At 39.4% G+C, this 18,895-nt stretch overlaps 1 protein-coding gene across 1 annotated transcript; it reads right to left on the reverse strand.

Annotated features, from left to right (window-relative positions):
• Positions 1–9,143: 9,143 nt before the first annotated feature.
• LOC108673144 (transmembrane protein 205) lies at positions 9,144–15,304 on the reverse strand. Its single transcript, XM_018160929.2, has 5 exons — positions 14,894–15,304; positions 12,436–12,620; positions 11,580–11,743; positions 10,623–10,709; positions 9,144–10,240 (listed from the first exon to the last, which is right to left on the reverse strand). The coding sequence occupies exons 1-5, from the start codon at positions 15,148–15,150 to the stop codon at positions 10,043–10,045; spliced, it is 891 nt and encodes a 296-aa protein (XP_018016418.1). The 5' UTR covers positions 15,151–15,304; the 3' UTR covers positions 9,144–10,042.
• Positions 15,305–18,895: the final 3,591 nt, after the last annotated feature.

The following is an 18,895-nucleotide window of genomic DNA, read 5'->3' on the forward strand; positions in this document are numbered from 1 at the left end:
TGAAAATGTCGTACCAGACAATGGCGAATTGAATCCACCTACAAACATCGCCGACCTGCACTTTGACCAACATTTTGAACATGGAAGCGAAGACGAAAATTTTGCAAAATCGCGACCACTTAGTGGAGCATCGCATAATGACGATGAAGAGCATTACGCTTGTAAAGGTGAGTCCGCATTCCACAGACCAGTGACTTATATGCACTAGATGTCAGACAGTGTCAGCATTGCGAGGAACATGGGAGACAGTAGCTGCAGCTAGTGAGTCATGCCAGCGTTCAAGCGTGGTGTAATAGCGCTAAGTGCAATCGGACTTGACAAATATCAGTTATTCACATATAAATACCTGGTATTGATGTAATTTTCATGACATATTTGCATGTTTCTTCTTTCAATTTTTAGATTGCTTCATTAGAATAAACACTAGAAGCAACGCTTTTACATAAAGATACGTTTTCATTATTAACCGTGCGGCATACGTACAGTACCAAAGTCCACGGATTTCGATTGCCGTTATCAAGCAAGCTAACGATCTAGCAAACCTCTAATGTTGTTTAGGGAGAATATTTCTACAATTAAAATTGTTAGGTTGTACATAATTTTGTATTATTTGATTTTTGTATCTTTGATGTAACATCAAGTGACCTCGTCACTTTGATGTAACATCAAGTGGTCTCATCACGTTGATGTAACATCGAGTGGCCTCACCACTTTGATGTAACATCAAGTGGCCTCATCACTTTGATGTAACATCAAGTGACTACATCAATTTGATGTATCATCAAGTAACTACATCACTCACTTTTATAATCAATTTGTCTTGGAGTCGTGAGCAGTGCCACGTTTTGGCCCAACAGGACCGGTAGCAGTGTTCATTTGACGACAAATGTTTTGTTGCGTGCTGGGTGACAGTGCAGTAGTTATAAGAATAGTTCTGCTAGTTCATTGCGGGCACGAGATGAATAACAGTGAAATAATGGCTACAGTAATGTTGATAGCTCCTCCTACCCACAAGCTGAGCAGCAACTAGTATAGGTCCGTTCGCCCCTCCCGTCATCTGTTGCACCTAGTTACGTGGTCGCCCGCCGTCATCTGTTGCACCTAGTTACGTGGTCGCCCGCCGTCATCTGTTGCGCCTAGTGACATAATAGCCCCGCCGTCATCTGTTGCACCTAGTGACATAATAGCCCCGCCGTCATCTGTTGCACCTAGTGACATAATCGCCCGCCGTCATCTGTTGCACCTAGTGACATAATATCCCGCCGTCATCTGTTGCACCTAGTGACATAATCGCCCGCCGTCATCCTGTCTCTTATACANCTGTTGCACCTAGTGACATAACAGCCCCGCCGTCATCTGTTACACCTAGTGACATAATCGCCCCGCCGTCATCTGTTGCACCTAGTGACATAACAGCCCCGCCGTCATCTGTTACACCTAGTGACATAATCGCCCCGTCGTCATCTGTTGCACCTAGTGACACAATCACCCGCCGTCATCTGTTGCACCTAGTGACGTGATGGTGTGACGTGGTGAAGGTGTGGGCATCTGCCACGTTGGTGCCGTGTCTGTCATCGCAGTATCGACATGCAGACGTCACTGTTTACCGTAGCAACGCTACTCCCAGCGCCGACGGAACTCTTTGCCAATGTCCACTATATTAGAATAGAATAGAATAGTATAGAATAGAATAGAATAGAATAGAATAGAATAGAATAGAATAGAATAGACATGGCCTGTTGCCGATTCTTGAACTTTTCGTGACTTGATTCACAAGGGATCCGGCCTTTGGAACCCAATCTTTTCATAGCTGACGATTGATTGAGATAGCTGCTGGACTTATTGCCTGGTCCGTAATTTGCTAGGCATTTTAAGACTGAACATATGCTCCTGCATAGCTTCGTCTGGACTTATTGCCTGGTCCGTAATTTGCTAGGCATTTTAAGTCTGAACATATGCTCCTGCATAGCTTCGATTTTGCAGTATGACTTATCAGCGCAATTTCCTCCGTTGATTTCATATCTTCAAAATGAAATAAATTTGTATTCTGAACTGTGATCCGTTCTTGTAGTTATTGGTCGAGGTGGCGCTCTGTAAGAAGAAAATTTGCTTATTGCCGTTTGAAAATAAACCTACAAAATACGTAGATAAGTACAGTGTTTTAATTTATTTCAAGTAATGAAGCAATGAAACATGTCAGTCTTCCGAACTACAGCTTCCGAGGGTGTCATAAAATGTCTTAATTCTCGTTGTTTTTATCGATTGCGTGTGCCAATTAAGGGTGCTCATGTTATGTAGGTTGTTAATATTTGAATGTTAATTTACTTGATATTTATTTCGGTGTCCGAAACAAATTAGTTTGAAGTAGGGTTTCGATAGAAGTAAAATTATCTGCATCTAAATTCGACACCTTTTTCACTGTACTAAGAAATGTAATCAATGAACTAGCTGGTGCACCACAGTTTCAGTGTCCGATTGATTCCTTCTTTAGCACTAATTAACGCTCCTCTCTCACTCCCATAGCTGGCGCTATCATCGTGGGTTCCAGCAGCGATAGCGACCCGATCGTGTCTCGTCAGCAGATCTACGCAATCAGCACGGATGACGCGGCAGAGCACAAGACACGGGAAGCCACTCTATCAAAGACCAGCATTATCACAAACTTCTCGATCAAGTCTGCTGCTATGTCCACCAACGACCACCTTAGCGATGGCGATTTCATGAATGAGGACGTAGAGCGGTGCCTGAGCACCTCAGCCGCTGCGCAGCTCGCATTTCCCACTCGAAGCGCTACTGCTAAATATCGTCGTACCTTTGATCCAGAGAGCGGCAGGAGCGAAGAAATAAATGAAACAGTTGGTAAAGCGTTGGCGCCTGAGGGTTCAGAGTCCAACTTTACCTCTTATCTTGGCGACGAGTCGCACGAACGCCGCGAGAAGTCCGAGGACAACCTCAAGGGTTCCCTTGGAAGTCGTGATGGAGACGCAAGTAACGAGTTTGCATCGACTCTTAATATTGGCAACAAAGATGATGAGCGCGTTCATCTTGTCGATGAAATCGAGCAGGAACCCAACATCAGTGGTAATGAATTTGCCTCCACGGAGAAAGCTTCAAAAGAGACATCATCGACTACATTTCCATCAAATACAAACAGTGCGGTTGCGGTGTTTGAAAAGACTTTTGAATTTGGTACACTGGGAGCAAGCTATCCCGAAGAAGTTGAACGCAACCTGAAGGATTCAGACGTTGTAAAAAATGCCCAAGTTGAGGAGAGAAAATTCCACGATAACGATGCTAATCAGGAACCAGTTGAAAATTCTTCCATTAATCATGAATGCGATGCAATTGCCTCCGATAGAACCGTCGCGGCCACAACGAATAAAACTTCGAGCAACATTGATGAATTTTCAAAAGAATATCTAAATTCGTCAGCAAATATTTTAACTTCAAATGGCATCTTTGAAACAATGACATTCGATGAAAAAACTTTTATGGATTTTTCGAATATAAGATCAGTTGATGATTATGACAAAGACCCAATTCCGGTAGCTGATGAGTCAATGCCCCAATCGCATACATTTGAGATGAACGAAGAAAGTTTTCCTTCTTTGAACATTGAGGGCCCTGCATCCCGATATGAAGCTCGACAACTTGGTGAAGATGATGGCCCTCGATATTCGTTGGATGAAGAAGATACAAGCGACCCAGCTTTATATTTAGCTCATGATGACAGTCTCCCATCGTCAATGGAAGCTAATTTTCCATGCTCTAAAATAGATTTGGTTTCCGAAGCGAGTGACACGTTTTCTGTTGAGGACGCTTTGAACTCAAATGACGAGTTAAGGACTGATGTGAATTTTGAAATCGTTCAGCAGACCATCTTCGAACAGTACACGGATGAAGAGGCTGAAGCGGCTTCGTCGAAATGGTCGTTTAAATTGAAATTGTACCCAAGTATTGATGCAGATACGACAAACACTAACTTAGATCGCGATTCTTCTCATGGAAATTTGCAAGCGCCTCGAATTCATGGCCCACCAGTGGAACAAACTGAGCCTGATGATATTACATTAGTTGCAAATCAAATGATCTCGGAGCGAAATTCGGAAGAAAGTGAACATCCAATTTCGACAAGCAAGACTGAGCTGCAAGGTGATCAAACTGATGTTGCAGAGGAATTGACAAAACGAAAGTTTTCGATTGAAGAAAGAATGAATGAAATTGACGAAAGAACGGAAGGAACCACGGCTGTGGAATTAACGTTAAATTATGGAAAAGAACATTTATCGGTGGGCAGAACTTCGTTCTCTCCGATAGACAACAGCGTCTTTGGAGGCAAACAAGAAGGTGATTGGGCGATCCGCTCGACAGCAAAAGTCGCTGGTGATGAAATAAAAAGGAGCGAAATGACAGACAGTGAAGATCACTTCCTCTACCTTCGAGAAAATCCTGGTACTTCTGAGCCTCTGACAATCGTGGATGACGTAACCCTTTTCAAAAAGCTGGATCAAAACGATTCGGAAGACATGAACAACGGCGAGGAGGAGAAAACAAACTATACATCAAACTCATTAGTTCTAAATCACGCCGAAGCTCGGGAAACCACAAATCTTGATGACAATTTGTTCATAATTGAAGCTCCTGCTGTCATTCACGACATGAATTCTATTGCTCACATTAAAGTTCAAATTCACTCCGGTGTCGAAGATCATGCTAACATTTTAGACCAAGCATCAGATTACAAGTATAATCGAATAGTCTCTGATAATATGGCGGAGCGGTCTTCTGTTTCCAATGATGCTCATGTATTCAACGAGTCTGGCAACATTCATGAGGGCCCAGGATTAATAACTAAAACTGCGCCAGTATGGTCACAAGACCGCCTAACAATCCAGCAAGTGTCAGGGGAGATGGAAGAACCATCTTCGGATCCCGAGGCAGTCAAAGGAGACACGGATCCTAATGTTTTAACTCAAACATTACCAAAGGAAGAAAATTCTGTTGATAATAATTTTCACGAGCCATCAAAAGTGGAACAAAATTATGACGGACCACATGGATCCGAAATTACAATGAATGATGAGTTGAAAGTCTTCGAAAATGTCAATGCTCGTCAAATGCCGCATGAAGAAAATATTGAATTTATTGACGAACAAAATTTCACTACGAACGATGACGATACAAACGAAATTCATCACAACAGACGTGGCTTTGAATCGCAGCAAGGCAATAATATTTTAGAAACTGATCGATCAGTGGCGAGTCAGTGCTCATTTTCTCCCGAAGAAGTTCATGATATTGTAACAAATCATCCACCGATGCGCGACATTTCTTCCCCCATTTTATCAATAGGCGAAGATTTGATCCGAAACGCCGCCACCGAGTCAGACCGCGTGAGCATCAAGAATCAAATTAACGCTTTGATCGCCCAACAGTACAGCTCGCGGTCAAGCTCTCCGGCAGCAGTAGACTCTAACTCACAGGCCAACTTTCCAGCAGAAACAAATACTGAATCTCACACCAACGTTCCAGCAGCAGCAACAGACTCCAATTCCCAGTCCAACTCCTCAGCAGCAACAGACTCCAGTTCCCAGGCCAACTCCCCAGCAGCAACAGACTCTGATCCCCAGGCCAAATCCCCAGCAGCAACAGACTCCAATTCCCAGTCCAATTCCCCAGCAGCAACAGACTCCAGTTCCCAGGCCAACTCCCCAGCAGCAACAGACTCCAATTCCCAGTCCAACTCCCCAGCAGCAACAGACTCCAATTCCCAGTCCAACTCCCCAGCAGCAACAGACTCCAGTTCCCAGCACAGTTTGTCCCCTAGGAAGCACCTCTCCAGCTCTTCGTCAAATTCGCCCACATCTTCCACCTCAATCCCGCGGTCGCAGTCCACAGCAGCGCGACTGTACGGGAGCAACACAGGACAAGCGAGTCCTGCGTTGATGGCTGTGCCCTCATCAACGGCAGTCGCGCACGCAACACTCGAGCGCGTGTCGTAAAATGCCATTTGAAGATATCACATATTTTAACAAATAATTTTTTTCGAATAAAAACCTTGAGAAATTCAATTCTTTTCGGGATAATGTTTAAAATTTATATAAAAGGTATTTGTTTGTGTTGCAAGAATTCTAAAGCTCTAGGCGGTTGTATTCTGCTTTCAACGCTCTCTATTTTGTATTTGTCGGCCATGCAAAAAGAAATTCCAGATTTCATGTTCCAGCTTGTGGAAGATGGTCAAGTCTGCCGTCATTATGTTAAACAATTTCGCGCTAGTGAACGAGGGTAGTGAGAGCTATTTTTCTAGGCTACCCTTCTTGAGGAAAATACATACGGATGCCAATTATATTATTTATACCATTAAATATGGTGTGAAGAATTTCGTAGATAGAATCTTCTTTGTGGGTAAAATGATTTGATAAGCGTTGAGTGAAGTTACTTGCCAACGGTTTCTGGCGAAGTCAAAACTTTTAAAACCAAAACTAAACAACTTATGACGAAATATAAAACGTGCATATATATATATATACAATAATTGTACAAACACAAGTCAGTAAAATAGCCGCGAATACAGTGGTTTGACTTACCAAATTATTTGGGATAAGCTCGGTTCGTCTATAAGTAAAAGCTTTCGTCGTACAATGACGGTCTATGCTAATAGCAGCGCCCTAGTTGGTTACGCTTGCTAGGGAATGGGACGAATCTAAAATTGTATATCAGGTTCACATGAGAAAACCCTTTACATATGGTATGTGCATTAAAATGGTAGATTGCGGATTTAGGGAAAATATGTGCCGGCAAAGATGATATCCTGAGAGACCGGACATTTAATGGTCAATTTGCAGGCTGTTAACTGTTATAATTTTGATAGAACTTGATAAATGTTATATTATTACCTGGTTGCATTTACTGAGCATATTTAGAGTGCGACTCTTCGGGCGATACAATTGAATGAATGATTTTCATTTGAGTTGTGGATTTTCAGTTGGTAGTCTTTGTATTGCTGCACATCACCATTTTTCTTGTTTATCTTCATAAAGAATATTCAGCATTATATGTCTTTGTTATTTTTCTATTAGCAGTAAACTCACCATCTTCTGATAATGTATTGTACAAAAATGTGTATTTGTACAGTCATATTAGTATTAGATGATAAAATATGTTTGTTTAGAAACGTGCAGTACGCGTAATCAGATAAAATATTCACTATAATAAATAGTGTACATATATTACACTATTTATTTATTTATTTATTATAATATATTATTATTATATTATATTATATATATATATATCATATTATTTATTATAATTCATGTACATATATTGCAGCTTTATTGCTCCAGCCTATACAATAAATATTGGCCTCTCATCCACGGTGTTTTCTTTATTACGATTAAACTTTCTTTAATAATTCTGATTCCCATTTGCTTTGCAGTATTTGAAATATTTACAGCAAGCTGTTTAACATGTTGACTACGATTACTTCATCTTGTACTATTATTTCATTTTTTGTACTGTTTTTAAGCAGGGTTGCCAGACGGTCATTTTTTTCTGGACAAATTCCGTGATTTAGTTTTTCTCAATTGCGTTGGCCGGCTAAAATTTATGATAGGGGTACTTCCTAATTAAATTTTAAATACTGCAAAAAAGAAAATAAATGGAATTTTTATAGCGGAACCTACAAATAAACTAGTATACATTGAATTAACGGCCTTTTTCGTTCTCGGATTTGGCCGATTTTAGACTATACCTGTATTATGTACCACTACCTCCTGCAGAAATACATTTCGTGGTACGCATATGTACCAATACGTAGTCAACGTGTTAAATCATGATTTGGAGCGTTTTACATTTATTCCCTTCATGATCTCCTCAGAAATGAGTTCTAGTGAACTGTCATTAAATCAAGTTGAGCTCTCATGTTCACTTATAATTTAGCTCTCATGTTCACTTATAATTTAGCTCTCATGTTCACTTATAACAGCTGCCAGAACAATTGCACTTCTGTCGCTTATCACGCAACGAAAAATGCAAAGGACTAAAAAATTCAGTGTGATATATGGTGAGGACTCCAAATCGACCCATGATTTTCATTTTCCAGCAATAATATAGCTTACAATTATCAGTAACTGCCGAGGATATGTCTCAGGTAGTCTTCTACGGAACTCCTAAATTTTTTATGACAACTTGCGTTAGAATTCATTTAAGAATTCAAAAAATATATAAACTATATACAACTTTAAATTTCCCTAGGAACAAAGGGTTCAAAGGAAAAAATCGTAAGCTTAAACATTATATTGGATGCCTAAGTTCAGAAAATGTCCTTATTGACCTCGACCCTAATGCAGCTAACGGTGAATGAATCAAATTGCTTATGAGTTGAATTGATGATCATCAAATTCACTGAGAATAAATTGTGTTTTCAAATTGAACAAAATTTCATACCTGGGCTGAAGTAGGAATAAGTCACGGAATTGTAAGACGGAACAATTTTGAACACTCGTGACATCCATGGTTGAACTAGTAGATTCAACCATGCGTGACATCAGCCGCAGTGACAATCAATAACTCGTGAGTACGTAATGCGACCTTGAGAGCGACAGGTGAATGCCCTGCACGGTACAGGGCAGACACAGCAGTAAGACCTGCCATCAGTCAGCAGGCTAATGCCCTGCACGGCACAGGGCCTGTCTCTTATACACATCTAGATGTGTATAAGAGACAGGCACAGTTGAAGGCCCTGTACTGCACAGGTGAAGGCCCTGTACTGCACAGGTGAAGGCCCTGTACTGCACAGGTGAAGGCCCTGTACTGCACAGGTGAAGGCCCTGTACTGCACAGGGGAAGGCCCTGTACTGCACAGGTGAAGGCCCTGTACTGCACAGGTGAAGGCACTGTATTGCACAGGGCAGGCACAGGAGGAAGGCTCATCAAGTGTACCGATCTATTAACAATTCCCCATGTTCAAGTTTAAGAGATTGTTCAGGAGCTCATGACGTGCTTTGTTAAGAAGATAATTCATGAAATCATGAATTATGTTGATGACCTGAAGCCTGAAAGTGATAATATAATGGGTGTCACACAAAAATATTCGCGATATTTAATGATTGCATCTTCGCTCGGACACAAATTGTGGGGCACCCTGTATCTGTTTTTATGACTTCTTGCACAATAAAAAACTTTTTAATTTGGATGCGTAAATGAAACATTCTACAAATGAAATTAATGGACAACATTTAATTTAAGGCATAATTTTTACACTCGCTACAACAAAGATTGTACAACGACACAAATTCGTTTCGTTTCAACAGGTAAGTTCTGCAACTAAACTAAACTGTCTGTCGATTAACTATATTGCCGCATTCAATGATAGTTTTTCTCGTTTTTTTTTCTGCATTTTTGATTGCCCACAATCACAAGCGAAAAAATAGAGACATTTTCTTTCGTGCATGTTCAAGATTTTGGACTTGCAACTATTATTATCGCAAATTATGTAGAAAATCCTCTCAATTGAAGCCTAGTAGTTTTGAGCCGAACACGTTAATTCTGTCCATATGATGAACCTAATCTTGTTAATACACTGAAATATGCAATCCAGTCTTGTTTAAACACTGAAAATCAGGGATTCAAAATACACGAATCTTACGAATAACTAGCAGGCGAAAAAAGTTAACTTCTTTTTACTTTTGCCTTGTAATACAAAGTGATTCTCGACCATTTTAACGTCCAATACGGCTAGACTTAGTAGCTACAATGCTTATTCATTGTGTGGAAATCTACTTATTGAATATTTCACAGACTATTAAGAGTTTTGATTTTCAGTATAAAGCATCAGTAACTACATTGTAGCTACTTAAGCCTTCGAAAGCACAAAAAGCCGTCGTGCAGGTCAGTAGGACGGTAGTTGATCTATAGTCTATACAAATGAATATTTCGTTGACTCGCAGGGTCTTGACAAATACCCTATTAGTATTAAACTCCCCTTATGATACTGAGATTTAGATTATACTCGATAAGTTAATTCTTCATCTAATAATGACTAAGTGGTAAATTTTAGAGCTTGGTATGAGACGAGGATGGCAGTGCACGTGAGACTCGCCATGTTGGCGGCGGCTATAGTGGAGTGGACGCGTCGGAAGGCGCGATGCAGCTTCATGTAGTGAGGGCAGTGACTAAGCCGACCAGGCGCAGTGCTGCCAACCTCTCCGCCTAATCCTTCCTCGCTCTCGATCGCCATCTGCAGTGAGCGTCAGGGGCACGTCAGATCATGGTTGAATGAATATTAATTCAACCATGCGTCGGATGAACAGCGACTAGCATTTAAGTGAGATATGATTAGTGATTTATCTCGTAAAACGGACGGTTATTCGTGTGCTTGGTAAATGGTAAATGAGCTTTGACAAAAAGGATGGTTCCATACAAGAATTGTTGCGGGCAAACGACACAAAAAAATAAAAATTAATAAAAATTTTCAATTGTATATATGTATATAAAGGACATTTAATTGAATCTTATATAATAAATTTGATCCTAATTAACGTAACTTGTAATGTTATACAACATGAAATAGCATTATCTGACACATGACAAGTTACAGAGCAAGGAGAATACGTTGCGACCTTGATGGCGATGAGGCGCGTGAGGTGTGGCGCGAGATGCACACGGACCACGAGGTTCGTCAGAAAGGCCACGGTCAGCAAGGAGCTCTGCCACAACGGTTCACATTAACGGAAGAAAGCTGAGAGCATAAGTCTATGGCAATTGTGAATGACAAGAATTTAGGGACATCATAGCATGTGCAATGTATGATATCTCTGGCAATTGTGAATGACAAGAATTTAAATAGATAAATAAATAGCGGTTTCAGCGTTATTAGGCCGTAGGCCTGTCGCCGATTCTTAACATCGCAGAACATTCACAGCATGTTGCGGGCTCTAACTTCGCAATTCACTGCTACAATTCTGCTGTGCTTAACCGCCCGGCCTCCTTGCCGATTCTGACCAGAAACTGGCGCACAGAGCTGGGATCGAACCCGCACCTCTCTGCGCCAATCTTGGTACTCTTAACTTTAACCACTGGGCCACCCTGCCCTTAAAGACATCATATAGCATGTGCAATGTTTATGATATCTCTGGCAATTGTGAATGACAAGAATTTAGAGACATCATAGCATGTGCAATGTATCACAGTCAGGAATAGTTGTTACTATGGCGAGGCATAATTTGACAAGGACGTAAATATACTCAATAAAGTGCGATACGAAAATTATTGTCTGTTAATAAGAGAATTTGAAATTCTCATTAGGTTAGATAATTATATACAAACTACACAACAGGAATGAAACGGCACCTTGTTTACTTTGGACAAATTGCAATGCAAGGCAATACCTGCGAACCTTCACTATCCTGGACTTATTGTAATGCAAGGTAATACCTGCACCAGCGCCCGGGTGCTGCTGGGCTGTCTATGGACCTTCACTATCCTGGACTTATTGTAATGCAAGCAATACCTGCACTAGTGCCTGGGTACTGCTGGGCTGTCTATAAACCTTCACTATCCTGGACTTATTGTAATACCTGCACCAGCGCCCGAGTGCTGCTGGGCTCGAACGGCTTGTGCACGATGAAGCAGAGGAGCGCGAGCAGCAGCAGTGCCGCCTTCACTAGGAAGTACAGAGGGAACAGTACGATCTGCACCTGCGCGAACACGTGTCGAGGAACACTGAAGAACAGCGCTAAACCTGTAATGAATAGGATTGAGTAATTAGAGAAACTCGTCTGACTTAAGGGAAAACATCGTTGGCGCTCCAAGTATGAACGCGTTCAAGAACAGACTAGATAAAGCTATGGAAAAATATATGTTCAGATTTGAAATGCCTAGCTCCTTATCGAACCCGGTGGAAGTCTAGTAGCTACTTCAAACTATCGCCAGTCATGAAAAGATCCGGTCAAATGACACGAGTTTAGATCTATGAACAAGGCACGAAATGGAAAAGAATCGGCGACAGGCCACATCAGGCCTACACTTCAGCGCCGACATCACTATGTTATGTTATGTTAAATGAGTGATCTGGCGAGGCTTGACCGTGTTATATGCTTAAGTAATCAATATGTCAACTGACGGCAACTTTCGTTGCAAGGCATTTACGTAGAATATCATTGCTAACGTTTAATTTATTCTCCGATAAATTGCCAATGCAGGAAAACAAATACACGAGCATATTTGTTTGTATATGAGCACTTATAAGTGATCTGAACTTATAGTTAATTAAGTAATACGTCAACTAACGGCAACTTTCGTGTCAAGGCATTTACGTACGAATATCATTGCTAACGTTTAATTTATTCTCCGATAAATTGTCAATGCAAGAAAACAAATATACGAGCATATTTGTTTGTATATGAGCACTTAAGTGATCTGAACGCAACTCACCCGAAAAAAAAGTCATCCAGCACTCAGTGCCGAAGGTTGCGCTGAGCAGGACGGCGTAAAGGGTGCGTGTGTGCGCCGTGTAGCGCTCAGAGACGTGCCACGGCACGGGACAGAGACGCACGGCTATGAACACTGACAGCGCCACTGCCAGCAGCGGCAATGGGCTTACCTGCTGCGCCAGCTCTCTGTGCAACATTGAACAATATTATATCGCTTTCTAAGCCTTCATTGACAGTTATAAATAATGTTAAAAAGTTGAATACTTCAAATTGACAGTTACTTTTATATAAATAATGTTAAAAAGTTGAATACTTCAATTGAAATTAGTTTATCTGCTGCGCCAGCTCTCTGTGCAACATTGAACAATATTATATCGCTTTCTAAGCCTTCATTGACAGTTATAAATAATGTTAAAAAGTTGAATAATTCAATTGAAATTAGCTTGGCTGCTGCACCAGCTCTCTGTGCAACATTGAACAATATTATATCGCTCTATAAGCCTTCATTGAGTTATAAATAATGTTAAAAAAACTGAATACTTCAATTGAAATTAGCTTATCTGCTGCGCCAGCTCTCTGTGCAACATTGAACAATATTATCGCTGTCAAAGCCTTCATTGACAGTTAGTTATAGATAAATAATGTTAGAAAAGTTGAATACTTCAATTGAAATTATAGCTTATCTGCTGCGCCAGCTCTCTGTGCAACATCGCATAATATTATCGCTGTCATAGCCTTCATTGACAGTTAGTTATATGTAAATAATGTTAGAAAAGTTGAATACTTCAATTGAAATTAGCTTATCTGCTGCGCCAGCTCTCTGTGCAACATTGAATAATATTATATCGCTATCTACGCCTTCATTGACAGTTAGTTACGTATAAATAATGTTAAAAAGCTGAATAATTCAATTGAAATTAGCTTATCTGCTGCGCCAGCTCTCTGTGCAACATGGAACAATATTATCGCTCTATAAGCCTTCATTGACAGTTATAAATAATGTTAAGAAGTTGAATAATTCAATTGAAATTAGCTTATCTGCTGCGCCAGCTCTCTGTACAACATTGAACAATATTATCGCTGTCAAAGCCTTCATTGACAGTTAGTTATATATAAATAATGTTAAAAAAGCTGAATACTTCAATTGAAATTATAGCTTATCTGCTGCACCAGCTCTCTGTGCAACATCGCATAATATTATCGCTTTATAAGCCTTCATTGACAGCTATAAATAATGTTAAAAAGCTGAATACTTCAATTGAAAATAGCTTATCTGCTGCGCCAGCTCTCTGTGCAACATTGAACAATTATACCGCTCTATAAGCCTTCATTGACAGTTATAAATAATGTTAAAAAAGCTGAATAATTCAATTGAAATTATAGCTTATCTGCTGCGCCAGCTCTCTGTGCAACATTGAACAATATTATCGCTTTCTAAGCCTTCATTGACAGTTATATACAAATATGATGTTAAAAAAGCTGAATAATTCAATTGAAATTAAAAAATTATAAATGCTTATATTATGTTTATTGTACTGTTTAGATTTGACCTGCTTAATGAACGATTGTAGTCTTTCAAGCCGAGGATATCCAAGGTACCGAGCATGTGAAATCATTGAACGCGTTTGGTTGTTCTAACATCACAACACATGCAGGCTGTTCGGTTTTTTGCTTCGTTCTGATTATCTTATCCAATGATAACTCTCATGTCAATGCGACACGAAAAACGCCACGAAGTGCTAAATTTGCAAGCGTGGAGATTAAGGTTTAAGATTCAAGGACAAACCACGAAGTGCTAAATTTGCAAGCTTAGAAATTAAGGTTTAAGATTTTAGGTGCGAATGGCACCTGTATTCATAAAGCTCTACCTCATGGTACAAAATAGACTTTTGAAAAGAAAACCTGAAATGAACCCTTCTATACGAAGAATGAAATGCCTTAAAACGCATCGTTATCGAGGCTTGATCTTTGTCCACGTCGTGTACGACGTGGAGCATCAACACTCCTGCTGACCTCACCGCCATCACTCCCGCAGCTACTGATGCAATCTGGTGAAACTTCGATTGATATGCAAATGAGGAGCGACAAAACGATCTGCCTTCAGTGGGGCAGCCTTTCAGACCTGTAGCCTTTCTACCATCCGCCGAGACTTGTGTTATGCACAAATCTGGCATTTCTTCACTTGTTAAACGATTCAAGATGACGGAACTATTGCAATGTGTTGACAGACAGCGAACAGGTAATTAAATTTTTACACCTTAAGCAATTTTTCATTATGAAGAATGATATATATTAAAGTATGATCTTTAAATATTTATGAACTGATCTGTCCATAACGAATAATTTATTTAGATATCGTTTCTCACGAAAGAACGGTCAAGTTTGACTTTATTTAAGAATTTACAAATTTTGTACCATGAGTTAGTTAGAGAACACTATGTTTAATTTATTACACTTACTCGTACCAAGGTCTCTCTCCGGAGCCGATACACTCAAAGTCTTTGTACTTAGCAGCAAATTGTTTGATTTTCTCTTTGGTTTTCTTAGTTGGCTCTTTAGGACTTGCTCCAAAAAGTTTCTTCACCTCTTCCAAACTCAGTTCCTCTTGCTGTGAGAGTCCTGGTAAAAGTCCGTAGCCTCCGAAAGAGTAGGACTTTCTTACATCCTTCAGGAAGGTCTGGCCCCCTAGTGTGCTGGAGTTTTCTCGTCTCTCCATTATAATGATTTAGATTCAATATCAACTAAAGTTTACGAGCACTAGCAGCACGATCACCGATTAAATTTAAATAGATGCAATTTACGATTTGTTCTGGTGGTGATTATTTAAATCAAGAATACTCCAAAATACTGCCTGGTGAACTAGTATATGACTGTAAGTAGAGAGCCACAATTAAGCCCGACATAAAATGATATCAAGTAATATAAGAATGTCTTAATATTTAATTCAATCGTCTTCACCCTCGCATGCCAAAAGAATGTTCAAAAATATTTTAAATATTTTATTAGGGTCTTTCACCGAAACAATCGTATAAGTTGCCTACCAATTATAGCTTTTTCAATTTCACAACGTCGTTATCTGTAAATGCGCTCTTCAAATTCGACTGTTATTTCATGCTCAAACCAGCAACCAGCGTCACACATTTCTCTACAGTCTACATGGTGAATATATTCCTAGCCATAGGAGGTTCTTAAGCTTATAGCAACAATTCTGAGGATGACGAAGTTGATGCGTTGAACCTGACGATGATTTGGAACCATGGGACTCGACCATTTCGACCAAAAACTACGAAAACAAACGAAAAAATAAAATGATTTACATGCAACCGAAGAAAAAGATGTTTTCGGTATTAAAAAAAAGTTAAATTTGTTGACATCGATGAACTTATACATATACTGTATACTTCAGACGGAACAAGTGATACAAAATAATTTGTTTATTATTGTTGAAAGGGAACCATAGAATTCTCTAGAACCATGCTGAGTCACATGAAGAACTTTAGACCAATTCTTCGGTAAAGATGATGTAGTTATTTAATTGACTTATCTGAGTCTGGCCAGCAGGCAGCTCTTCAGTACAATAGTAGTATATTCTCTATGTATAGTATATTCATTATGTTGTCCATAAGCAGTTACACCTACAGAGAAGGAAGATAGAAAAATGCTCGGATTGCGCAGACCAGATTTGGATTTTTTTTGTAAGCACCAAGAGAAAGTATTCACTAGTCAGGCGCGGCATCAAAGCAAAATAAGAAATTCGTTCAGACGTGGGTGTAAGAAACAGGGATTTAAAACATATTAACTGAACGTAACAAATTTAAAGGCAAGTTCAGTTGCTATCGAACAAATAAATGAAAACTGAAATATGTTGATTCATGCCTCGTCACTATAAAATTCGACTACTTTGGACAATACAATTGTAGGATAGTTATTTTTTAAGCTTATAGACTCGTTCACCTTCCACACAAATGTCAGCTGAGACGGTGTAGCGAAGTCCTCGGCGTTGCAGCGGACGGACTTCTAGCATTATTCGGGCACAGCGCCTCGGAAATAACTCATCAATGTGCAAATATACATTGGAATGCATTTTCATACTATAAAAATTCTACAACAATTTAGGACTGATCGGGTAGCATTTAAAAGTTGTGATAGAGCCTAAAAAAAGACCCTATTTCAAACTTTCGTCAGTCGTGAAAAGATCCGGTCAAATGACACGATTTTAGATCTTCTGTGAACAAGGCACGAAAAGGAAAAGAATCGGCGACAGGCCACATCAGGCCTACACTTCAGCGCCGAGATCACTATGTTATGTTATGTTTTGAATGATCTGAATTTAGGCCATAATAATGCAAAAATGGACTGGTGCATTATGGCTTGGCTACATTAAATAAAAATCACCGTGATAATCGTTTACCAATACACGCATTTAACATTGGGCCTTCTCATCCCCAGTAATGTTGCACGAGTTAAAAAAGTAGCGATTTAATTTCCAAAATTGATGAAGAAAAGATTTTGTTTGTAATGTTGACAGTTGACAATAAAGCAGCGAAGAATTATCGGAAAGTTAAATTTTACGAGCATTTTTGTACAGCCACTGGCAATGCTTGCGAAATCATAAGAATTCCATAATATCTTGAATTCAGCGTCGCCCATGCAGAAAAAGGGCGTCGTGAAAAAAGAAGTGATGTCGAAACTGCATTATTAGGAAAAAAAACAAAAAATCGAAGCAAAGAAAAGCAAGATGATTCGGATAAGTGTCTATAAGTAATAGACAAGATTTTTTACTATAACGAGTGAGCGCCAGAAAAAAACTCATGAAGAACGACAACAAACACCCGTGTTGTCAGTAAATGAACATTCAACATTTATGAAAAAAACATGACAGCGGTGGGATTCGAACCCACGACGCATCGACAAGATTTTTTACTATAACGAGTGAGCGCCGGAAAAAAAACTCATGAAGAACGCGTAGTTTGCTTTTTCTTCATCCTAAGAAAAAGTACCATACTTCGTCGTGATGCAAAAGACAAAAAAGCCGAGTGAGCCTATATTATCTGACTGCAGGTTGTCAGAAAGTCTTCGACTGACATAGCAGATTAAACGATGTTAATTGAACTGCGGTTATGTTCATGACTATTTCAACGCTTTGGCCGTAACCCAGCTGAGTTCAAAGTCGGCTATTCTTACGGTCGATAGTACAGAAGTCTGAAAGCTGAATCCAGTTTAACCGTTTTAATTACATTTATACCTCGATTGCACTGGGATGAAAAATAATCACCAGATTTTCACAAGAAAAATAAACTGAAAACGCCTTTTGATTCATGCATCTAGCAGAAAAATTATTAACAACTGACCCTTCAGAAGTTATCGAGAAACGAATATGCGCATTTTCAAAACTTTATAAACTAAGCCTCAGTGTCAAGGTGGAGTTGACATCAAATGAAGGCAATGGAGTTTGAAATAACAGTAACAAATACTGGCAGGCTGAATGAAGCATGCACACTTCTATACATTGACATGCACACTTCTAGCATTGACATGAACACTTCTAACATTTACATACACAGTTCTAGAACAAATAATGCGGATAGAGCTGTTGTGGCCGACACCGTGTGATGGATGGCAGGATGGAAGTCGTAGCGGTAAGTTTTCTTAGCACTAAAAGAGCACCAGAGATTCAGGCCGCGGCAGAACAATTTGCCCAATACGAACATACAAATATATGTCCCTATTGCAAGATGGAAAGATAACGAGTGAAATAGAAACAATGTTTTCAATGTAACTACTTATAATAAAATACAACAAACTGTCATAGATGAATGATGAATAGAATCAGTTTCTTACGCTTGTTGTCACGTACATTTAGGTAGAATCATTCGAACAATAAGAAATTTACGACGAAGCAGTGAAGGCAATACACTCAAGGAATCAACGAGCTAACTGACTAGTTCGTGATGACTTGCGATATCATGGCAAAATTTTGTTATTTTATATAACTTAACTTTATCATTTATCTGATATTATAACTTATAAGAATATTTTTCGTTTATATAATTCAGACACTGGTGGTAGATACTCCCCTTTTACTACGAGTATTAAATTCTCCTCTCATATATACTGGGTCTCTAATTTTTTCAACTATAAAATTTTATTTAACTATATATATAGTTTCCATTAAACGAATCATATATAAACCCATGCCTCATCAGAGCTTTGGGAAGGAAAAAAGTGTGTATATGGACTTACGTACGGAATGCATCACCCTAATTTACGTGCTAGTCTAGTAAATACACCAAAAGTTTTTAAAGTTCTTGGAAGGTTTTTGTTATTATTTCACTCTAGGGCGATTGCAATAGACCAGATTTTTGTACATTCCTCGCTTCAATTGCAAGGCTGCTTCGTGTACTGGGAATAACTGTGGCTTGCCGTGACATTTGTTCTGAATCTCGTAAAAACTAATAAGA

The sequence above is a fragment of the Hyalella azteca genome, unplaced genomic scaffold (genome assembly GCF_000764305.2).
Source record: "Hyalella azteca isolate HAZT.00-mixed unplaced genomic scaffold, Hazt_2.0.2 contig7398, whole genome shotgun sequence".
Taxonomy (NCBI): domain Eukaryota; kingdom Metazoa; phylum Arthropoda; class Malacostraca; order Amphipoda; family Hyalellidae; genus Hyalella; species Hyalella azteca.

Coding starts and splice junctions, on each gene's coding strand:
- LOC108673144 (XM_018160929.2), bottom strand. CDS start 15,150: ATGGAGAGACGAGAAAACTCCAGCACACTAGGGGGCCAGACCTTCCTG. Junction 10,710..11,579: donor GCACTCGGGCGCTGGTGCAG/GTATTACAATAA, acceptor CCGTTGTGGCAG/AGCTCCTTGCTGACCGTGGC. Junction 10,241..10,622: donor CGCGCCTCATCGCCATCAAG/GTCGCAACGTAT, acceptor CGCTCACTGCAG/ATGGCGATCGAGAGCGAGGA.